Source organism: Hippocampus guttulatus, chromosome 11 (genome assembly GCF_054856545.1).
Source record: "Hippocampus guttulatus isolate MCC_2025c chromosome 11, RoL_Hgut_1.0, whole genome shotgun sequence".
Classification (NCBI taxonomy): Eukaryota; Metazoa; Chordata; class Actinopteri; order Syngnathiformes; family Syngnathidae; genus Hippocampus; species Hippocampus guttulatus.
The window spans coordinates 16,935,109-16,955,572 of NC_141271.1; the positions used below are offsets into that span (position 1 = coordinate 16,935,109).

The 20,464-nt window shown below is 42.3% G+C and overlaps 1 protein-coding gene across 1 annotated transcript; it reads right to left on the reverse strand.

The window, feature by feature from the left end:
* Positions 1-15,005: 15,005 nt before the first annotated feature.
* On the reverse strand, positions 15,006-20,310 carry hoxd3a (homeobox D3a). Its single transcript, XM_086123767.1, has 3 exons — positions 19,336-20,310; positions 17,377-17,984; positions 15,006-16,556 (listed from the first exon to the last, which is right to left on the reverse strand). Exons 2-3 carry the CDS (start codon positions 17,864-17,866, stop codon positions 15,814-15,816), a joined length of 1,233 nt encoding a protein of 410 aa, XP_085979893.1. The 5' UTR covers positions 17,867-17,984; positions 19,336-20,310; the 3' UTR covers positions 15,006-15,813.
* Between the last annotated feature and the right edge of the window lie 154 nt (positions 20,311-20,464).

Here is a 20,464-nt window from a genome sequence, read left to right on the forward strand (position 1 = left end):
TTTTTGCCTTGCGGATACAAAGCAGGCCATCCAGTTGAGTGAGTTTCAAAATGGGCTGCGGAAAAACTCATTAGGTTCCTCCTGAACCTCCCTCAGCTGCGGTTGAGCCGCAGCAGGTTAAGTGTCATTCAGAAATTAGCATTCTCCTGCCGAAGCGCCGGACGTCAAGTCGGCTGTGACCATTTTTTTTCCCTTCAAACTACATTAAACAAACCCTCCGAAGGCTTCAATGATGCATGCAATCTTAATTTTTATTACGGCAATTTATTATGCACTCCCCGAGTTTATGACAGCCCCGACTGTCATTAACAGATTAATTAGAATAGCGCCCCCCCCCCACCCACCCATGCCTCCCCCTCACCCCAACCCACGTTCTCTGAGTTAAAGAGAAACAGGGAAGACATACGGGCGTCTCTTCAAAACAGAGAGCCGGACAGCCGAGTTTCAAGATTCCAACGGCTTTCTCCTTCCCCGGAACGAAATTAAATGAAGGAACCGGGGCTCTGCTTTGGAGTTGCTGTGCATTACAAAGCGCGCACACACACACACACACACACACACACACACACACACACACACTTCAAAAAAGACACCACGACCAACAGCACCTCCCAATTCATCTTGTCAACTCCGCCTTGCTTCTTCACCCACTTTGCAGCAAATCTCCGCACACATGTTGACCCTCTCTTCAAACTAGCAAGAAAGAAAAAAAAAAACTTCTACGTGATCACATTTCCTCATCGCCCCAGGGCCTATATCATCCTTTTAACTGTCTCTTGCAGAAAGACACAGTGGCTGTCTTGACCTGGACAGCGATAAGCAAAATGAAATTCAGTCCGAACAATAATGCTCCGCCTGGAGCAAAGCTACAAGAAAAAAACAAATCATTGTTTGCCCTGCTATAGCGCATTATTTTACACGTTTCTGCTGTTTATTGAACGCCAGGAGAACAGTTATACATAAAAAGACATTTGCTGCTGTCGGCCATAGCTCACACCCAGACACTCGCACAAAGACTCACTGACCGCACATGCCACCACAAGGTTGTCAAACTCATTTTTGTCGCTGGCCACTTTTGAGTTACGTGTTCGGAGGGCCATTATGACAGTGAAACCAAATAAAAGTTTAATCATCTCATCGTGTAATTATTTGTACACCAAAATTGATGCATCACTAGTTTTGAAATCAGTTAACTGTAATAGTTTGTTCAATTATTGTTTAAGTGAGTGTGAACAGCGTGAGAAAATTATTGCAAAATCTCAACCTTATTTATTACACACTCAGTTTTTTTTTTCATTTCGATACAGATTTTAGCAATCATGGAAGTTGACACACATGATTGGATTTCGCGGGCCACATAAAATGACGTGGCGGGCTGGATCTGGCCCCCGGGCCTTGAATTTGACACCTGTGTGCTAGTTCATTTCTTTTAGGACCGTTTTCAGAGCACAATGCCCATATGAGGTTGTACCATCCTTGTGTGCCATTATATATTTTAGAAATACGTCTTTAGAACAACATCAAATTTGTCAATTCGTTCACGTAAAAAAATAATAAAATTTGGCTGCACTGAAATGTGCCATTTCATTAGTGAAACAATTTTTTGCAATCATTGCTTCGCTGCTCTTGGAGGTGAACAAAGGGCAAAGTGAAAAGATGACATTTGCAGTGGAAACAAAGCGAGCGTTTTGCCGGCTCAGCACGTTTGCGAGGACGTGACATCGCTCCCTGGTTTGTTGCATGAAAAGTTCAATTTCTCACCACAGTGGATTTGTTATGCACAAGACCCAAATGGCACAACAATTCATTTTCAACGACCGTCATTGAAATCTGATTAAGCGTCGAGGCAGAGAATACAGCCACAGAGAATTCATAAGGCCACATGTTTCGCTACTGTTAATTACATACACGATGCTGCACTTTTTTTTTTCAAATACTTTGGAGCCTAAATGCTCCTCACGCTGTTCCTTGACGATACGGTCGACACCTCGTCACACGGAGGATGCTGTTCCACTACGAAAAGGTGTCAACAACTGTCCCAGCAGGACCAGTTCCTCAACCTAAATTTCCGAGGTCCGAATCAGGTTCATTTTCAGAGGAAGAAAGAAATTCCGTTTTCACCACCCTCCGAGTTTGCATACTGCAAATCGGGCAATGCGTGAGTGGCGTCACATCGCCAGCGTGTGCTGAGCCAGCAAAACATTTGTCTTTGTTTCCAGTGCTAATGTCACATTTTGACTTTCCCTTAGCGTTCTCCTCCGAGAGCAGCAAAGCAATCGGGGAAAGAAAAATAATTAAAAATACACACAGTTGGTTGTTAATCTGCACTCAAAAACTGTCAGCTTTGATTTTTAATTTACACTGGCTAAATGTGAAAACACACTCATAAAAGGTCAAGTGTGGCACCGCAACTTCTGTGAATTGAAAATATATTGTGTTCTGATTGGTTGATCCGCCAACCAATGAGAAGGCACTTACCTGTGACACGGAAGTAAGGGAAGTGGGAAAGCACCTGCCGACTTTTTTTTTTCTATAAAATGTTTGATTTGTGGTGCATGACATATATGCAAATGTTAATAATCTACCCTGGATTAATTTTTACATTTGTATGGATTATGCATTCTGGACATTGGCTAGGACGCTTCTCCTCGGACTTCTATCAGATCTCCGGGCTTACAGTGTCTTTGGTGAGTTTGCTTGTTTTATTTGTTTGTTTGTTTGTTTGTTTGTTCGCTGGTTGGTTGTTGCAAAATGTGTTTGCTTAAGTCTTTTTGTGCTTTTCGTTGCGATTGCGTGATGAAGTGGTCGTAGAAAACCGCAAGTGTTTTGTGAAATGTTGATATGAAGCTTGTTGATTGCTGATTTGATTGGGGCGGCGTTTCATAATTTGGCACGAAAAATCATTCGCGTAATGACAATAATGAATGCTTCCACCCGCCGTGGTGTTGTTAGTCATTTGTTTTGAACTACACTGACTTTTCTGGCTACGTTTATGGTGAAAACTACAGCAGGGCGGCAGTGAATAATATGCATTTTGAGCAGTGCGTGTGGGTGACCATGCCAATCCAGGAAAGAAAAATATTTACTTACGATAGAGATGATTAAATACAGTTGTGGCGGGAATAAGTTTTCTTCTTCCCACTGCTTTTTTTTTTCTTTTTTTTTTTTTTGAACAGTACATGTTGAGGCTTGGTTTGTTGTTGCTGTCGTGATCCTGACTCGTTTGCTTTCTCAGTTGCCACCTGAAGAGTGGGCATTGCCTCATGAGTCGCACCTGTTTTGAATCTGTCTTGAGTTTTGGTGAATAACTTTAATAATTGATTTTATCAAAACTTCTTATCTGTGTCTACCCTTTGGAATCTTCAGTATGTCCAGACTTTGCCTGGTCATCTGACAATTGCTGGTGTACGTGGTGATGTTTTCTCTTTTACTTTTTTTGCCCTGACATTTATGTATCTGTGCTATTTTTTTTTTTGGTTTCGAGTATACATGAGATGAAAAACAAATAAATAAAATAATGATCACATCTAATAAAATAAATTGCCATCGAATGTAATGCTGTAGGTGACAAATGCCAATAGTGATTATTTAGGACTGTGTGGCTGTATTCTTATGAAATTAAACCTGGGGGAATGAAACTTGTTCTGTTTGACCACATAAGTATATTTTCCTTTATCTGTACCATCACCAAATAAATAATAATGTATTATATGAAATTAATGAAATATTACTAATCGGCTTGTCCTCATTTTATCGCTTATTGACCAGGGAGATACGATTATTTTTTTTAAAAAAGTCTAATTTTGGTAGTTCCCAAAGACCACATGTGGAACCTGCAGCCTCCTGTATAAATAGCCCACCAGTGGTGACACAATGTGATTTCCCCGGAATTTTGAAGAAATTATCATTGAAAATGTTAAAACTTGCAGAGATTGTAGAAGTGTACAGTAATAATCTATTTCCTAACTCCTTGATAATGTGAGAAATCATGAACATGATCCGTGTCTTCACATTGAATATCAATAATTATTCATACAGACATACAATTAAAGGTACTGTCATTTGAGCAAATTTTGTTTTTGTTTTTCAAAAATGTGCAAATAACTCGTCAACCTTTGCATTATTCAGTACACAAAGAGTTTCAAAAGATTTGGTGACCCCTTTATTAGAAGCTTCAATAAGGCGTTGCAGTGTCCAACCATAAAGTCTTGAGCGCGTCCTTTGTAATTCGGGAAACAAATAGTTGCTTGGTGTGTTTACAAGGGAGCAACACATCTCCCAACAGTCTTCTGATGTCTGAGGTGCTGTTGCTTCTGTCCCACTTGTGGCCTGGAGCGTATGCAATGCAACAAGAATAGCAACAGGAGTTGTCATGCATTGTCAGCACTGCTTTTCTCTGCAGCCCTTGGTTTGAGCATGGATAAAGCTTCTGCGTTCGTCTTTTAATTTCAGTGCAATGAGCAGGCCACATGCTTTTCTGTATGCTTTATGTGCAGTTCACGTGCAGGTTGTCCTGACAGGGCAAGCTGACTCAGAAATGCCTTTTGTCATATCGTCACATCAAGTCGTCCGGTTTGAGAAAGGTTACGGCAACATCGGTAGAATTGCTGCGCTTTATGTTGCAATGATAAGTAGTCAAACAAACAAATAGAATGGACTGATTTTATTAACTTGTGCGGCTGTATAATGCAAGACTCATATTTCTTATTTACGACATATCTTGCAATGTGCTGTGTTGCTATCTATCTGTCCATCTAATCTTACTAGCTAGCTTCTTAGCTAGCTTGCTAGCTTTCTAGCTTGCTTGCTAGCTAGCTAGCTAGCTCGATAGTGGGCTATTAATTTATGTTCATCAAAACAACAGTGTGGGGTTTTGATTCACAAACAGTAACTTTGACACATAGGATATGTAAACTGCAGTTGACAATGGTGTTGAAGTGTGTATCATACTGAGGTGTTTTTAAATGTGATTTCTTTGGCGAGTGAGTCGATATGTTTAAGTTATATCTGAGCAGGCCACACAGTGACACATTGATTCAGCAAGATAAGGGGATCACAAACTTGCCAGTTCTCGCTTCTCACAGGAAGGATAGTCGGCGCTCAAAGCAAATATTAGAATGACAGATTGATACATGGGGACGCCAGACCATGATGATAGTAGCAATCTGTATGGAGCACGGGCCAGAGAAGCAGCAAGAAATTACTTTTTTTTTTTTTTTTTGAGATGTGATGCATGGATCCCGCTGTTGAGCCTAGTTCATGGAAAGTTCAGCTAAGCAGCCTGCTCTGTCATGGTCCTTTTTGAATAGATTCATTCTGCGCTATCTCCCTGGCAGGCCCGAGGTAATGGATGAGGTGCAAGGCTCTAACAAAAAGCACATCTGCATGCACACGATAACGTGTTTCACAAAGGAGTGGCGGCTTGCTTTGAACAAGGACCCTCTTGGAGATTTCCACACATGGTCCTCATAAACAGTTGAGATCCTCAAGTGACCGAAATATTCCCGGACTGAGGTGGACTGCTTGTATTATGCACTTTTTTTTCCAGTTGCTATATCCCACTACACCTAGAATGTAGTTGTACAACTTGGAATTTGAACATTTGGGGGAAAAGCATGCCTCTTAAATTGCATTACACATGCATGACATTGCAAGATGGCAGAATGTTATGTTGGGTCCCTTTGGTCAGCGTGGGTTTACTTTTTCTTTGGCTCTTGATACCTTGTTTGCACGCCTCTTGAGTGAGTGGTTACATGAAATATAGATAAACATGTCATGGGAGATCTCAGTGTACCTCACAAAAGCGCAGCGCCATAGGTTCTGACTTTGTTCTGGCCGTGTGGGCAGTCACTTTATATTGTATAAACTACCAGTTTTGGGCAGTAGCGGCATTACAATTTTAACTACATTTTCCCGTAGTGTTTTCATAACATTAGCTGTTCTCAACATCAAATAGCTTTTGAATTGTGAAGCTACTTTTCGTGATCACTGTGCAATAACGTCCGCAGAAGATACATTTCCCCTGGGAGTTTTGAACCTTAAAAGTGTCTCTTCTGGTTGACTTCATTAGCTCCAAGACCAAATAGAAGGACACACATGGAGGTATTTGCTGAAGGCTAAGCTAGTCATTACAACAACAGCTTCAGCAAACAGAACTAGCTAACGTAGCGCTGGGCGGCAACATTTTTTTGGCAGCCATGGATTAAAACTGCCTGTACACAACATATCTCTGTTGAGTAGCATCGGTATAGTGATGCAACATTTAATGTAGAATAAATTAGCTCACTAAATTTCCAAAAAAGCTTGCTCAAAATTGTTATTAGCTGCAATTTACAACTTCTATGTGTTTTAGCCCAAACCTTTCAACAATTAGTCAATGTTTTCTTCGCCAAAAGGGATTAATCTGCCACTTTCTGACATCATTGTTTGGCCGGTATAGAAAACCGAACAGCTGTGGGAGTCCATTTGCACTGATGCTAACATTTGGACACATTTTGCCAGACACAATAGTATGTGAACAAAATTGCTGGGATGAAAGTGCCACTGTGGCTATTAACCACTCCGAAATGCATTCCCTCTATGCCCTTGCTTCACTGAGCACACGTCATCGCTCGGCATGCACACTATTGTATAATTGACTGGCTGGCCCTGAGGCAGCTGGAGGTGTTCGCCATCTCTGCGGTCACACCTCGGTGCCTCACAGTTGGCGAGGGCGTCCGTGCCACAAATCACACCCTGCTGACAGCCACGCTCTTTACCTCGCTTCCTGCGGAAATGCAGCCGCCGCTATAAAAGGCCTGGAAGCTAAGACAACGCCTTTGGAGCATTACACCAAAGTTTTGCCTCTGCTTTATCTGCAAAACCAGACCTGATTAACTGTGAGCAAATGGCGGTGGCATTTACCCCGCCCGTAACCTTTAAAAATGGCTGAGGAAAGCCTCTACTCCAGTCAAGAGGATCTTTTTGTCACAGAAATGCATTTTGTCACACTCCCGAGAGGGAACAGATGGGGCGAGTGCTTATAGACGAGCCAGCAGCAGTCGAGAAAAGGATGATTGTACATTTATGGTTCAGAATTGTAGGCTTGAAAAGCCAGAGGGTTTGCAGCGGAAATGTCCTGAATTGACAAATACACATTACTCATTTATTAAAGGGGAAGCCAACGCAAAAATGTTCTATGCAGCACCACCAGTCTAAATACGGCATTCTGATTAATATCACCTATGGAGAATACAAATTAAGAAGTAAAATCCATCCGTTTTTGTCCACCTCAGGGGGCGGCCATTTTGCCACTTGCTGTCAACTAAAAATGACATCACAGATACTCGGAGCTCAGCAAACGACCAATCATGGCTTAGCTTCAAAAAACAGGTGAGGTGTGATCGGTCATTTGTGCGCATACACATCCTTGTTATCACCGTCTTCATCGCTCCGATTCTTTTTCCCCCGTGACGTGGTTCGACATGCAGAGCGCTCGTGTGAATCCGTGCAGCTGGTCATTTCGGCCGCGTCACGGTTACCCCTCTCAACCCCCCCCCCCTTCCCATTCATCCTCCCCCTTATTACATGTTATGTCTTGTGACTTGTTGTAACTGTCATATGCTTATTTCTGTGCTAGGGTCTTTTTTTTATCCTGGACTTAAATTATCCTCGGAAAAGGATAGTTCGAGCGTGTTTTTTTTTTCCCCTCTCCCTACCCAGCGTTTTTTCCTTTCTGAATTCTGATTGTAATTTCCCCATTGCGGGACAAATAAAGGATATCTTATCTTATTACCAGATATATACAGTACACATACACACACACACATAGATATTATTTGTGTGTGTGTTTGTATTGTGTAAATAGCCCCTGAGGGTTGTAAGGATAATAATTGGTGCATCTCGAGCAGGGGACCCCAAATGCATTCAGATTGTGCCTGGTGGCTTGAGTGCATCCCAAAAATGTTCAAGTTTGATTGGAAGCTCATTTATCATTATTCTCTTTGGCAAACACAATATCAGTGCTTCCCAGAGGAATTAGGGCAGAACTGCAGAGGACAAATAATTTACTAGCACTTTGCCTCACTGAGCAGCCCTGTCAGCCTGCCAGGAAGCATCCATTTTAAAACCATACGTCTTTGCGTCTCCAGGCGACACGATAACTCACCACGTTCAATAAATTCAGGGAAATGATATACTTACTGCTGTTGTTATTATTATTGCTTTGCACACACTGAAATTTGCATTCGGTGTATTATCATTCGTCAGGTTCTGTATTGATTGCTGCAAGCAAGATCATTGCACACCTTCTTTTCCATTCAATTCTTGTGCAACTAATGATGCAATTTTCATTTTTTGCTGTTTGTCTCCGGTAAATGATCAGAACTGCCCATCACAGAATATAAATGGTACTACCCGTCCATTGGTAACATCATACACATCCTTCATAGACCAGCAGGAGCAAATTCTTGGAGAAAGATAGACGTCCCCCCCATGTTGTCACGATTTTTTAAAGGATAGTGTTTTTCATGTCTTTTTCACAGTGTAGATACATACTGTAATGCCCTTCTATGGGGGGAGGGGGGGGGGGGGGGTGCAGCCACAGTTGCCATAATAATTTTCAGTTCTTGAGCGCTTTGTCTATTCTCCATATTTCCAATAGGTAGCGCTAATGCAACCTGTTTGTGAGCGCCTTTTCAAAATGACAAGAAGATTTTTTTCCCCAGCATTTATAGCTACTTATCGTCTTCTAACAACTTTGTTTATCGCTAATTACATGTTTTAGCATTAATGACACTTCTTCTCCTGTTGCGTGTCTCCCTCCGCATATAGAAATTGCACTTTAACTGGCTCCATTTTTAAAGGCAGCGATTCGATAAGATCCCCACTTGGCAGCCTTTTCTGCAATGACACCTCCGTGCAGAAAGTAAATTAAGTGGGGAGCGGGTGCAGCGTGCCGCAGAGGGAATGTGGGGCCCGAGGCAGCCCCCGATGCTCCAGGGGAGCTGGAGTCCACATTATGCCGTGGCGGTGCGAGCCACCGTGGCAACGGTGGCTGACAGCCCCGCGCCCTCGGCGGACGCTCTCGGACCGCCGCCACCATATTCTCGGGGCATTTACATTATTCAAAGATGAATGCATTGTCAATTTGGTGTCTCCAAACACTAGATATGCGCGCCGCTTCACTCCTCCCGCAGCCAAAGGTGGACTCACCTCCGCCCGCTGCAAGACACGCTACAAATGAAATCAAATGTCTTCCTCAGCAGTGCAGAATTACTTAACCCTGCGAAGTGCCGCTGTGCTCTTGCTTTACACGGTAAAGACGAAAGCGTAGAGGAGGAAAATACAGAGAGTAAAAGTGTCGCCTTGTATTCAAAAGGTGGTTGTTTGCATCACCATAATGGCCAAACAGTGAGGAATCACAAAGGAGACTATTCTGATGCATGGGAAAAAAATTGTGTCAATGCGGTTCCCTCAGGGATGGCACCTTTGACTACATTTCATAGATTGATTGCCAAAAATGCATTCATCGATTAAATGTCATATTTTAGTTGTCATGATGCCTTGATATACGAGTTTAATTCTTTCCACGACCGTGCTTGTTACTCAAAGCATTCAAATCATCTCTACATTGAAATGGATGGTAATGCCATTAATCCGTTCCAGCCCACCTATAAAACATCTTTTTTGGTTTGTTTTTTTGATCAGTTTTTCATCTTTGTCAATTCTTATATATAAGATTTTTGGGTTCGTTTTGAATGAATTAATTACGGTATTGCTGTATGTCCAAATCGAAGGACGGTCAAACAGTCGTTTGAGAATCATACCAGGCCAGCCCACAAATAGCTAAAATCGAGGTTTTGTACATGAGGTTCCACTCAATGCTATTTTAATGAGATGGATCTGACTCTCTCTCATTTTCTCTGGCTCTGAATGATCTGAATTCCTGTCTTGATGTCAGTTCTGTGTTCAACCAGCACCTCTTCAACTTGCAACCAAGTAGTGCAGTTCATTTTCTCATGATTACTCAATCCAGCCCACAAAATGGACCAAATTATTAACAATCACTTAATTGTTTAATGGATTACCCTGCGCCTCCCTTAATACTTTGACTCCAGGAATCGAAAAGTAGTCTCCTCGTAAAATAGGGTTTTGGATGGCACTCGCTACTTTTTTCCCCACAGTGAGGAGCTACGCAGGCAACAACATTCGGTACAAGTGCACAATCTGGTTGATCTTCCCCTAAAAAGTTCCCGAACTTCCTGCCTGAGATGAATTGTTAACTTTTAGATTGAAATATAAGAAGATTGTTATTCATTCCACAATCACCCTCGTATCGTTAAATTGCAGGCTACTTTATTGAAATAATGTGTCTGAGATTACAAATGAAAACGACCGGGGATCATTCTTTATCCGGAAGACAGATTAAATTCCAAAGCCTGTTACTGTAATAGGCGCACTTGTAGCTTGCCATGAATTAGAGCTCTAATTATATTAGGTACTGTTTTAAACAAAATAACACATTTCTTATGATCCATAGGTGTAATTTATAGCAAAGCCAAGTTCATTTTGCTGGGCAATCAATTCTGCTGTGTAGCAGAAGACTAATGTCATTATGGAAAGCGCCAAGAGCCGAGTATCGCACCGAGCACAGGAGGGGTTTTCCAAAGATAAATGAAGATGCAATATATTCACTCATAATTTCATACGGAAGGAAATCTGTTTGGGCATCACCAAAAGAGTGCAGGCGACTAATCCTGGGCAATGGCGGCGGCGGGGGGGTGGCTCTTGTGGGGCAGGCGTGGCTAATGTGTGTGTTACTTCAGGTTTCCTCCCATCACCGAGTTATCTCTCACCAGGGAGGAGGAGAGGAGCATCCTGGTCGGGCCCTCCTAAATCATAGCCGCGGGAGTGAGTCATTTATTTCACTTACAATTATATCTATCAGCCACACGTAAGAGCTGCCGTAAATCCCCACACTTCTGCTTCGCAGACTTCAGTTCACGTTTCTCAGCTAGTTACTCTTCTCCCGCTCACTGTTTCAGCGTCTTATGAATTGGCAAGCCTGTGTGTTTGGCTTTCAAGATTTGAAACGATATTCCTTGAACTCGTGAGGCAATCCAAAAGGATCATCCACACTGGCAAGATTTGTTTTTATTTTGCTTTTGGATGATGCCACCTGTGATTGAAAAAAATGGATTGTGAAGGCAGTAAATGTGTCTGTTAAGTCTACCCAGTATAAAATAACTAATGTGGCAAAGTGTAGACATTGACAACAAATGATAGAACAAAGTATCAGTTCTTCGTATCAAGTATGTATTAGGCTGTTAGAAATGCATATTGTTTAAGCCACCACATTTTTAATATAAATTAACCGAAAGCAGACGATGTACAGTACATGCAAACAGCAAAATGTTCATATGTTGACAGGGCGGACAACGGCAGCGTGGACATTTTTGGCTACTGGTAGCATTTAACGAGTAGATGAGTGGACCGTCACTTCCCAACATGATTCAGTTACAAAGCCGAGAGTGTATTATTTAAAATATATGCATTTGAAGTGATAGTTCACTATGACGAAGTGGACACGTTAAACGGCACACAAAAATCAGTTGATAATTACACAACAAAACCGTTTTTTTGTTTGTTTGTTTTTCTGCAATCTTGCACTGTCTCGGGCTTCAATGAAGAAATACAAAATGGTGTCACTGAAAACATTAAAAGGTGATGACAGGGTGGACATCAGTCTCAAGTACACATGCAAAACTCACAATAATAAAAAAATTGAATCGTCAACCCCTGCATACTCGTGGATTATCTCTTTGCTGATTTTCTTTTTCTATATTTCGAGCCGTGCTAGTATATATCATATATGTATAATTCATCCATCCATTTTGATGGTGACTTTCATGAGTCTGATGAGGATGCCGAACGTACTCTATCGCAATGTTGACCCATGTACCCTGTAAGTCGAGGTCAGTCTCCTGTGTTTTTCTCAGCGTGAAAAGACGCACCTCCCAGCTTCAATCTCCTTTTGCACGTTAGTAAACTATCAAGATTGTTCACATAACTGATTTAGTTGTGCTTTTTTTTTTTAATGTTTAAGACAACGTGGTGTCACGGGAGTAGCTCTCACTTGTGTTTCCAAAAGCAACCCTTTTTAAGACATACGTATGTCATTTTGAGATCTTCTCAAATGAAAATAAATGCATTTACCAGCAGAAGGTTGTAAAAGACAGTAACGTATACTTTTGTCATAAAAAAAATTTAAGTGGCTCCATTGAATACAATAACAAAATATAAATACAGTATAGAAATTATTCACAACCTTACTGTGCCTTTTGACTGTTTATATTTCTGAACCTCCACATATTAACCACATGGGAGTCATTCAACCAGTAGAGTTCTTGTTTCAGGATATCATTTATTGTTGTAGCAATACAGAAGATTGAACTGATAGCTCCTGTTGTCGTCCGGTGTCCCAAAGCTTGTTTTCTTTTTACTGGATGCATGTTCTCTATCTGACAGCATCGTTAATGTAGGCGTATCAAATCAAAACAACACATCACTCTATTTTAATCAGCCTAACGGCAATATCAAGTTTTAATACTGATAAAAAAAAACACAAGTATTTCAAGTCTTTTATTTCAAACATGAATATAACATTTAATACAAGCCTTTTTCTTCAGTATTACGTTAAAGATCAATCGTAGTCCATAACGTATACACCATACGAAATCGCTTGAAGTCATATTAGATTATTTACAGTATTAAATTGCCTTTAGTGGTAGACGTGGTCATGTTTCAAACAAAAATGAACAATTTAAGTAGTACAATAACAAGAGCATTTTTTTTCCATCCTCTTCCAGATGTCCTAATCTTGACATCTCGTGCACAGGATCAGTCCCAAAAGCAAAGAAGACTTGCACAGCACTTCACTTTACATTTAACAATCTCGCTTCTGTTGATTATGGTGGGAGGGGGGAAAAAATCCTTCCGCGTGTCCCATTTTCAGTCATAAGTTAGTTCTGGATCCACCGCACCCGCAAGACTCCTGTTGTCACCAGGAGCAGCAAAATATAATTAAAAAGTTTTTGTTTTTAAAGTAGTCCCGCGGCGTGTCCATCCATATTCCACTCAGCGAGGCAAACACAACATTCATCCTGACGGAATGGAGATGGATGCAGCCGGAAGTATCGCGAGATCTTCGTCCAGACCAATTGAGCGCTCGTTTCTCCTCCAAATTGCATCTTTATCGCTTTTAATTTCGCCCCCCACATCATCGGAGTCCGTGGAAGACCAACACGAACGTTAGCAAAGGGTGCGCGTGGACGTGTCGACGCCGCCACAGCACTGAGCGCCCCTTGTTGACGTCCAGCCACTGCGCATGCGCTGCTGGAGCTCCAATCAGGGTCACAGCATGAGCACGAGGGCTGCACTTCACTTTCCATAAAATATAATTATATATTTAGAGATTTTTTTTTGGTTGGTTGGCGCGTTTAAACTGACAGCCCGATTGGCTCAATGTATTTTACTAAGTGTTGTCCAACGAAAATGTCATTTTTAAACCTTTTGTTTGTTTAAAATTCGCCCATTTTCACTGTAGGCTTTGTATTCAACAATGCCTAACGAAAGGGCGTCTATTTAGCGACATGTTAACAAAGTACACCTAATTGTTGATTACATTATTTCTTCGATAGTATTTTCACTTGTTTATTCTTTCGGTTGTTTAAGTAAATTGAGTTTACCTGTGCAGAAAGCAGAGGTGCATATGGCAGAATAGATCACAGCAATAGCACCAATGATAGGGCTGAAAAGTTTTGAAAAACAATCTAATTGTGATTCCCCCCCCCCCGCCCCCACTCCTCATCAATATTGAGATTGCGATTTAATATGCTCTTATTTTTGAAGCAATAAATTAATCAGTGTTACAATAAGCATTATTAGATTTATTGCATAAAATGTTTTGGTTTTATAGCTTAAGCTAAGATAAATAGAATAACTAATATGAAAGATACTTTATCGAGTTCAAGTAGAATAGTTAACTTAGTAAACACTGATTTGCAAAACAATATGAGTGAAATGGTCTAACTGTGCATAGTATAGCCTGACAGTGTAACATAAAATTTTTAATCCATTTTATGACATTAGTTAAATATCGTTCATTTAATTAGCCTTTTTTTCTTCCAACGCTGCTGGTTTTAATATTTGCCATTAAGGTGGTACATGGAAAATAAAATATTTTATATATAAAACGTTTCAGAACCCTGCTATAGATATTTGTCATGTTTTTTTTTTAATGGACTACACCATACCTTAACCATAATCGTAATTTCACAAATTATGACTACAGCTCCGATTTGCGAGGCCAAATGTTGAGTCGTAGGGGGACAGATTCATGGCAACATTTGAGGGGACAACGTGCACGCAGCGTGTTTCTCGCCCCCCCCCCGCCCCCCCATTCAAGATTAGCCCGCACGGTTTGAAGTGTGTTCAGTGGATTTGGAATGCAGACGCTTTGTTGGCGAGGAGGAGGAATCAGCGAGGAGTCTGAAAGCGACGAGTTTTTGATTAATGAGCTTTGAAATGGCTCTCCAGGAGCAATAAAGGATGAACTGCTCTCTCTTTCTCTCCCACGTGAACGCGTGCATACATATTATAACGCGCACGCGCATGCTCTTTCTCCCTTTCCTCATGCTCGTCAATACATTAGATATGTTTTAAAATCCACCCAATCAATATAAGGATGGTGCTCATTTTCTTCTTCGTAATAATCAGACGTTCGTTGTCGTAAAAAATAATAAAACGTCAATAACCTGCTGGGGGGGGGGCTTTTATATTTCGCTGAAATGCACTATATAACTTGGATCTGCTGATGTCTCGTTTATTGATCCTCTTCTCCTTGTTTGTAAAGTCCAGTGGCGGTCAATTGGCCCCCCGGGTAGCCTGTAGCAAACCAAACAAGCCACGGACATTATCTTTATATTCACAATGAAAAGACACGCCGTCTCGTGGAAATAAAACCGTCAAGTTTGAGCACTTTATTTACAAAATGTCCAACACAATAAAATAGAACATTTCAATCTCATCGGGGTCTGGTAATTTGATGAGTAACGACGGCAGACAATGAGTAAAAAAAACCAAAATGACATGCTGGTGTGTACAATATTTTGATACTTCGATAGTCTACGATTTGCTTAAGATTCCACACAAGATTAACCATGGACACATAGTGGTGCTTATACACTATAAAATGCCCCATTTGGCCCCGATGTACAATTAGATTTTTTTTTTTTAACAACCCTGTTTTGCCATCAAGTGCACTGATCTGTCCAATCTTACAAAAAGAAAAAACACGTATAAATACTCGCTTATAAACGATAAATAATGTGCAATCATTAAATAATAAATAGATAAGAGCCCAAAAAACGATTATTCAATAATCATGAAAATAAATAAATAAGATGACGAGGATGAGATCCTGACAAAAAAAAACGGACTAAAAGTCCTTCTCACTACTGATGAGTTTCTACGTTCATCACCTACAAGCCTTACTTCAAGTCAAATATTCAGTCCAAAATGCGCATTGCACTTTATATATTTATATATTTAGGGGCGGGGGAAATCAAGAGCTCTCGGACACCCATTCCCACGTGTTCAATAACGTGGGAGAATTGTTTCGAAAAGAAAATGCACAATAATAGTCATATCAATACTGCGATGATGATAAGAATGCACACGACTCGCTCGGAGTTATTCGAATAGTGAGGTAATAAAAAAGAGCGCGGCGTCTAAATATTGGCACACACACACTCGCACAGATCCGCACTTCTATTACAAGTGCGTGAGCTTGGGTGCTTCCTGAATCCTTCCCTGAGTGGCTTGGTGCGAGGTGAGGTCCGTGTAGGTGGGGTGGGGGTCGCAGGGTCCGTGGTGGTGGTTCCCCGGGATCTGGGCGGCGCAGCTGTAGTCCACGCTGGTGGACGACGGGTGGGGAAGGTGGCCCAGGTTGAACACGGGCCCCGAGGCCGGCATGGAATCCACAAAGTTCCCTCCCACGTACACGGGGCTGCCCTGCAGGTTGGCGCCGGCGAAGGTGGCGCCGCTCTGCATGCCGTGGTGCTCGTACTCGGCGCTCTGGTAGCGCTTCTGCTGTGGCATGCAGCCGCCCAGCGGGGCCGTGTAGGCGGCCAGGCCGTACATGTTCTGCTGGGGCTTGGCGAAGGGCGGAGGCGACGGCGCGTCGTAGGCCAGCGAGCTTCCCAGCTGGCCCGAGTAGCCCATGTGATTGGCTCCAGTGAGCGGCGGGCTTCTGTCCGGGGAGTGCCCCAGGGGCGAGTGCGCGATCCCTTTGGACTTTTGGTCCTTTTTGTACTTCATCCTCCTGTTCTGGAACCAGATCTTGATCTGGCGCTCGGTCAGGTTCAGCAGATTGGCCATCTCCACTCTGCGTGGGCGGCAGAGGTAGCGGTTGAAGTGGAACTCCTTCTCCAGTTCCACCAGCTGCGCGCTGGTGTACGCTGTTCGGACACGCTTTGACGCCGGCCCGGTCGGGCTTTTTTCGTCGCTCACCTCACCTGCGTGAAGGGAGAAAAAAAACACATTGATGCAAATTTGGGAGCTATTTTGTGCCCTATGGGCTGATTAAGAATATAGATGAAACAATAAATATATATATATATATATATATATTGCAATAAATATACAACACCATTAGGATACTTTTGAGGTTCATACCGATTCTTTAGAAAAGTGACGGGTATTGCACCCTCCAGGTTGATGTTAGTACACCAAATTAATCAACAACTACTGAGCAAACACCTGCTGTTATTTTTGGAAAAAATTATCAAAATTTTTGCCTTTCCGACTAAACCAGTAACTGAATCATAATCCATTTATATTTGTGCACTTTCTGGACTGTCATTTTGAAATAATGTGCAGTTTTTTAATAAAGGGATGGAAATTAAAATGTCAAATAATTCTGTCTGATTCATCAATGGATAAAAAAATGACAAATTAATTGATTACTGAATAGTGTGTTGCAGCTCTAATGTACATACTTCCAACACATTATATAAATAAAATATATCACTGAATTAATATTTTTGTTGTTTAATATTGATTGTCATTTGCTGATATGGGATATTCATATAGGTGGTGAAAAAAAGGATTTTGTAACAAAAACAATATTTTCACTATCTCACCGTAATCAAAAGCGGAGTCAATTTTTGGCACAAATTTTGTAGCAAAAAAACGTGAATTAGATGATTTGATTTATAGGCCACATAAAGTTGTGCGCAGCGGGCCTTATCTGGCCCCCATGCCCCGAGTTGGACACCCCTCGACATGATTACTAGGCGATAGTGCGATAACGTGCACAAAGCATGTCCATCATACCTGCGGCGGGGCAGTTGTTATTTGTCTTCTGCTTGGCGTTCTGTCGCGTCTCCTTCATCCACGGGAAGATCTGCTTGGTCAGGGCGGGCGACGCGTTGCTGCTCCCCGGCGGAGGCTTCTTCTTCTGCGGCGCGGTGCCGGTGGATCCGGGCGAGGGTGGCAGCGGGGCTCCAGCCTGCTGCTGCTGCTGCTGCTGCTGCTCGGCGACACTCGGCGCTTGGCTGCTGCCGTTGCTATTGGGGTTATTGTTGCTTTGGCTACCGCCACCGCTGCTGCTGCTGCTTTGCCGCATGCAGTCCCCATTTAAGTTACTCTCTTTGAGGGTCAGCGGCCTGACGGCAGGGGTCTGAATGGGGCACACGGAGCCCTGGTAGTCCGCGTCGATGTTGGCCGCGGGGTAGGGCTGGTGCGTGTAGTTGTACGAGTCAGCCTTGGGGTAAGTGTAGCCCCCGAAGAGTCCAGAGTTGTCGTAGTACGTCGCTTTCTGCATTGTTGTTGGCTCACTCAAAGACAATCACGCATGGAGCGTCTCTCCAATGGCATCAGTGGCGGTGCTTGTGTAATTTTTCAGGTGATTGGCCTCCCCCACTTTGGCTCCAGTCTGTCACCTATGCACCCCAAAATATGACACACCATATTTGAAGGTTCAGAAACTCATATATCGTACTTCCCATGCAGTCACTCAAAGGTGTGTTCGTTTCAGTGTTGCACGTTCCAACGCCAGTTAGGTCCTTGTTCTTCTTCTTTTTTTTTTTGGCCACACAAAACAGTTAAAGTTTAACTTCAGCTCCAAAAGACTCTCTGTGGGGCTTCGGTGTGAAGCTGAATCAGCATTTGACACAGCAACACACAAAGGCCTTTTCACTTATCACAAGCTCTGACAAAAGCGCGTTGTGCATTGTTCAAGATGGAGAGACGCACTCACACTCGCATGGATCTTCCAAAATACGATAACTGTTCATATTGATGCATGGAATGCATTTGTGTGTGGGGGAGGGGGCCATACTGTGATCGTCGGTGTGGGCGTGGTTGGCACAATTGTATATGATCTCAACACACCTTGCATAATCGAATACAATTGAATACTTAACAGTTGAAGCGCAGAGACGTTTCATTTCAATTTTAGCGTGGCATGTGCGGCGGTGTACAATCTTGTTTCTAAATGTTTTGCACAAAAAAATATAATTATTACAAGTCTAATAATAATTATCATCATCATTCTATAATGATGATGATTATTAATATAATCATTATTATTTTCTTCTTATTGTTGTTTTAATGACGTCCCTTTCCCGTATACATTTTCTTGACCTGCACACACATTTCCCTTCAAAAATAAACAGTGTGTGTGTGTACATATATAATGGCCAAATATGGTGAAGAATTAATTTTGCACAGCCGACCAGGTCGTAATCGGCGTCCTAAAGTCACCTCGTAAATATCAAAAGCAGACTGCGTCGTGTATGTTGGTGGTAGTACTCGTCGTGCTGCATAACAATTGCACCTGTCACTGTGAGCCGCCGCGGCAAAATTTATGAGCGCAAATGTGCGCGTCTTACACGCAAAGCAAAACACACACACACACACACACACACACACACTGCACTCGACTACAAGTGCAAAGCGTAGGTGGAAGGCAGGCGAAAGAATTTCATTTGGTGCCGAGTTGCTCTTATAAAAGTGGGCCCGTTGCTGGCAGTGACGCAGAATTTTAGGCGCCATCAAGAAGATTTGCGTTAAAAATAATTCGTCGTTTTACGTTTGCATGTTTATTGTTCGATTGGACGATGTGTTGCAGTTCCTCGGATATTGGAGGCGAATAATGACATTTCCATGCGTCGTGTCTGCGTGTTTAGGTCATTGAGGGTTCATTTTATGTTGTTGGGGAGGGGGGGGAGGAAAAACAAAACAACAAAAGGCTTTGTTTGTTGTGTGTATCGGTGTGTGTGTGTTACTCACCCAAATCTGCGCAAATGTCTGTGATGTCCTCTAAAGATGCATCTCCCTTCCCAGCTCCACCTGCAAAACACAAGTACAAATTCTCACTGCACCAATCGTGCATATATTGTGCAATAATAAACATTTCTACCCGTGACAAATATATATTTTTAAATCCCCTTGAAATAACCCTTCGAGTCGCTAAAGCAGCGTGTCACGTGACGCCTTCAACCCCTCCAAAAACTACCGCGTGTGCACTTTTAAACACAAAGACGAAATTTAGCAGCCATAAGCTGTTTTTGCCTGACCTTTTGGGTCACGCGGCTTTGAAATAGACGTTTAATGAACAACGAGGAGCCGTTTGGAAAGCTTTAAGTAGAAGCCCGAATTGCGCAACAAACAAACAACAACAAAAAAAACGCCAACGACGCTTCACACCCGGCGGCGAGAAATTCGACCGCGTTATGGGAATGGATGGCTCAAACACGGCTCGGATGTGGAATTATTTGTCAAAGCGGGTCGATATAGGGCCGCTCGAGTGCTTCGGCCCACTGGGCGACTCGTAGCAGACATGCTCGCCTATTCAAGGCGCAGTGTTCCTCGCCTACGCGCTGCTACGGTAAGTTTGCTCCACACAATGGGCCCGACACCGTGTAGACACTTATTATCTCCACGATGAAGTACCGAATTATATGCGGGGAAACGTAAGAGGAAAAAAAATAGAATAAATAACAATTAGTCGTGAGTGCGGTGAAGTTGGATAACCGCCGTTCAATCGAAATCTGGAGCTGCTCTTTGTGTCAACTGCAGCCATTAAAATAGAAAAAAAGCTCCGTTATGAATAAAAATCACGCTTCCGATTTAAATTCCTTCATGTGGAAATAAGAAGAATCAAATTGTAATGCCGACTTTTTTTTTTTTTAATTTAAGGCCATCGCGGAAGAAACTGAGAAAACGGTCTATAAAGCGAAACGCGTTTCCTTTGTCCGTAAATCCCAACACATGACTTGAGTTTTTTTTAACAAAGCCGCGCAGCTCAAACCACATAAATCACGCCGAACGCCATTGTGACGATAAGACAACAAATTAATGTGATTTACGATCCGGGAGTCAAAAAGAAGAAAAGTGCCTTCTACTTCTCCTTTCGCGA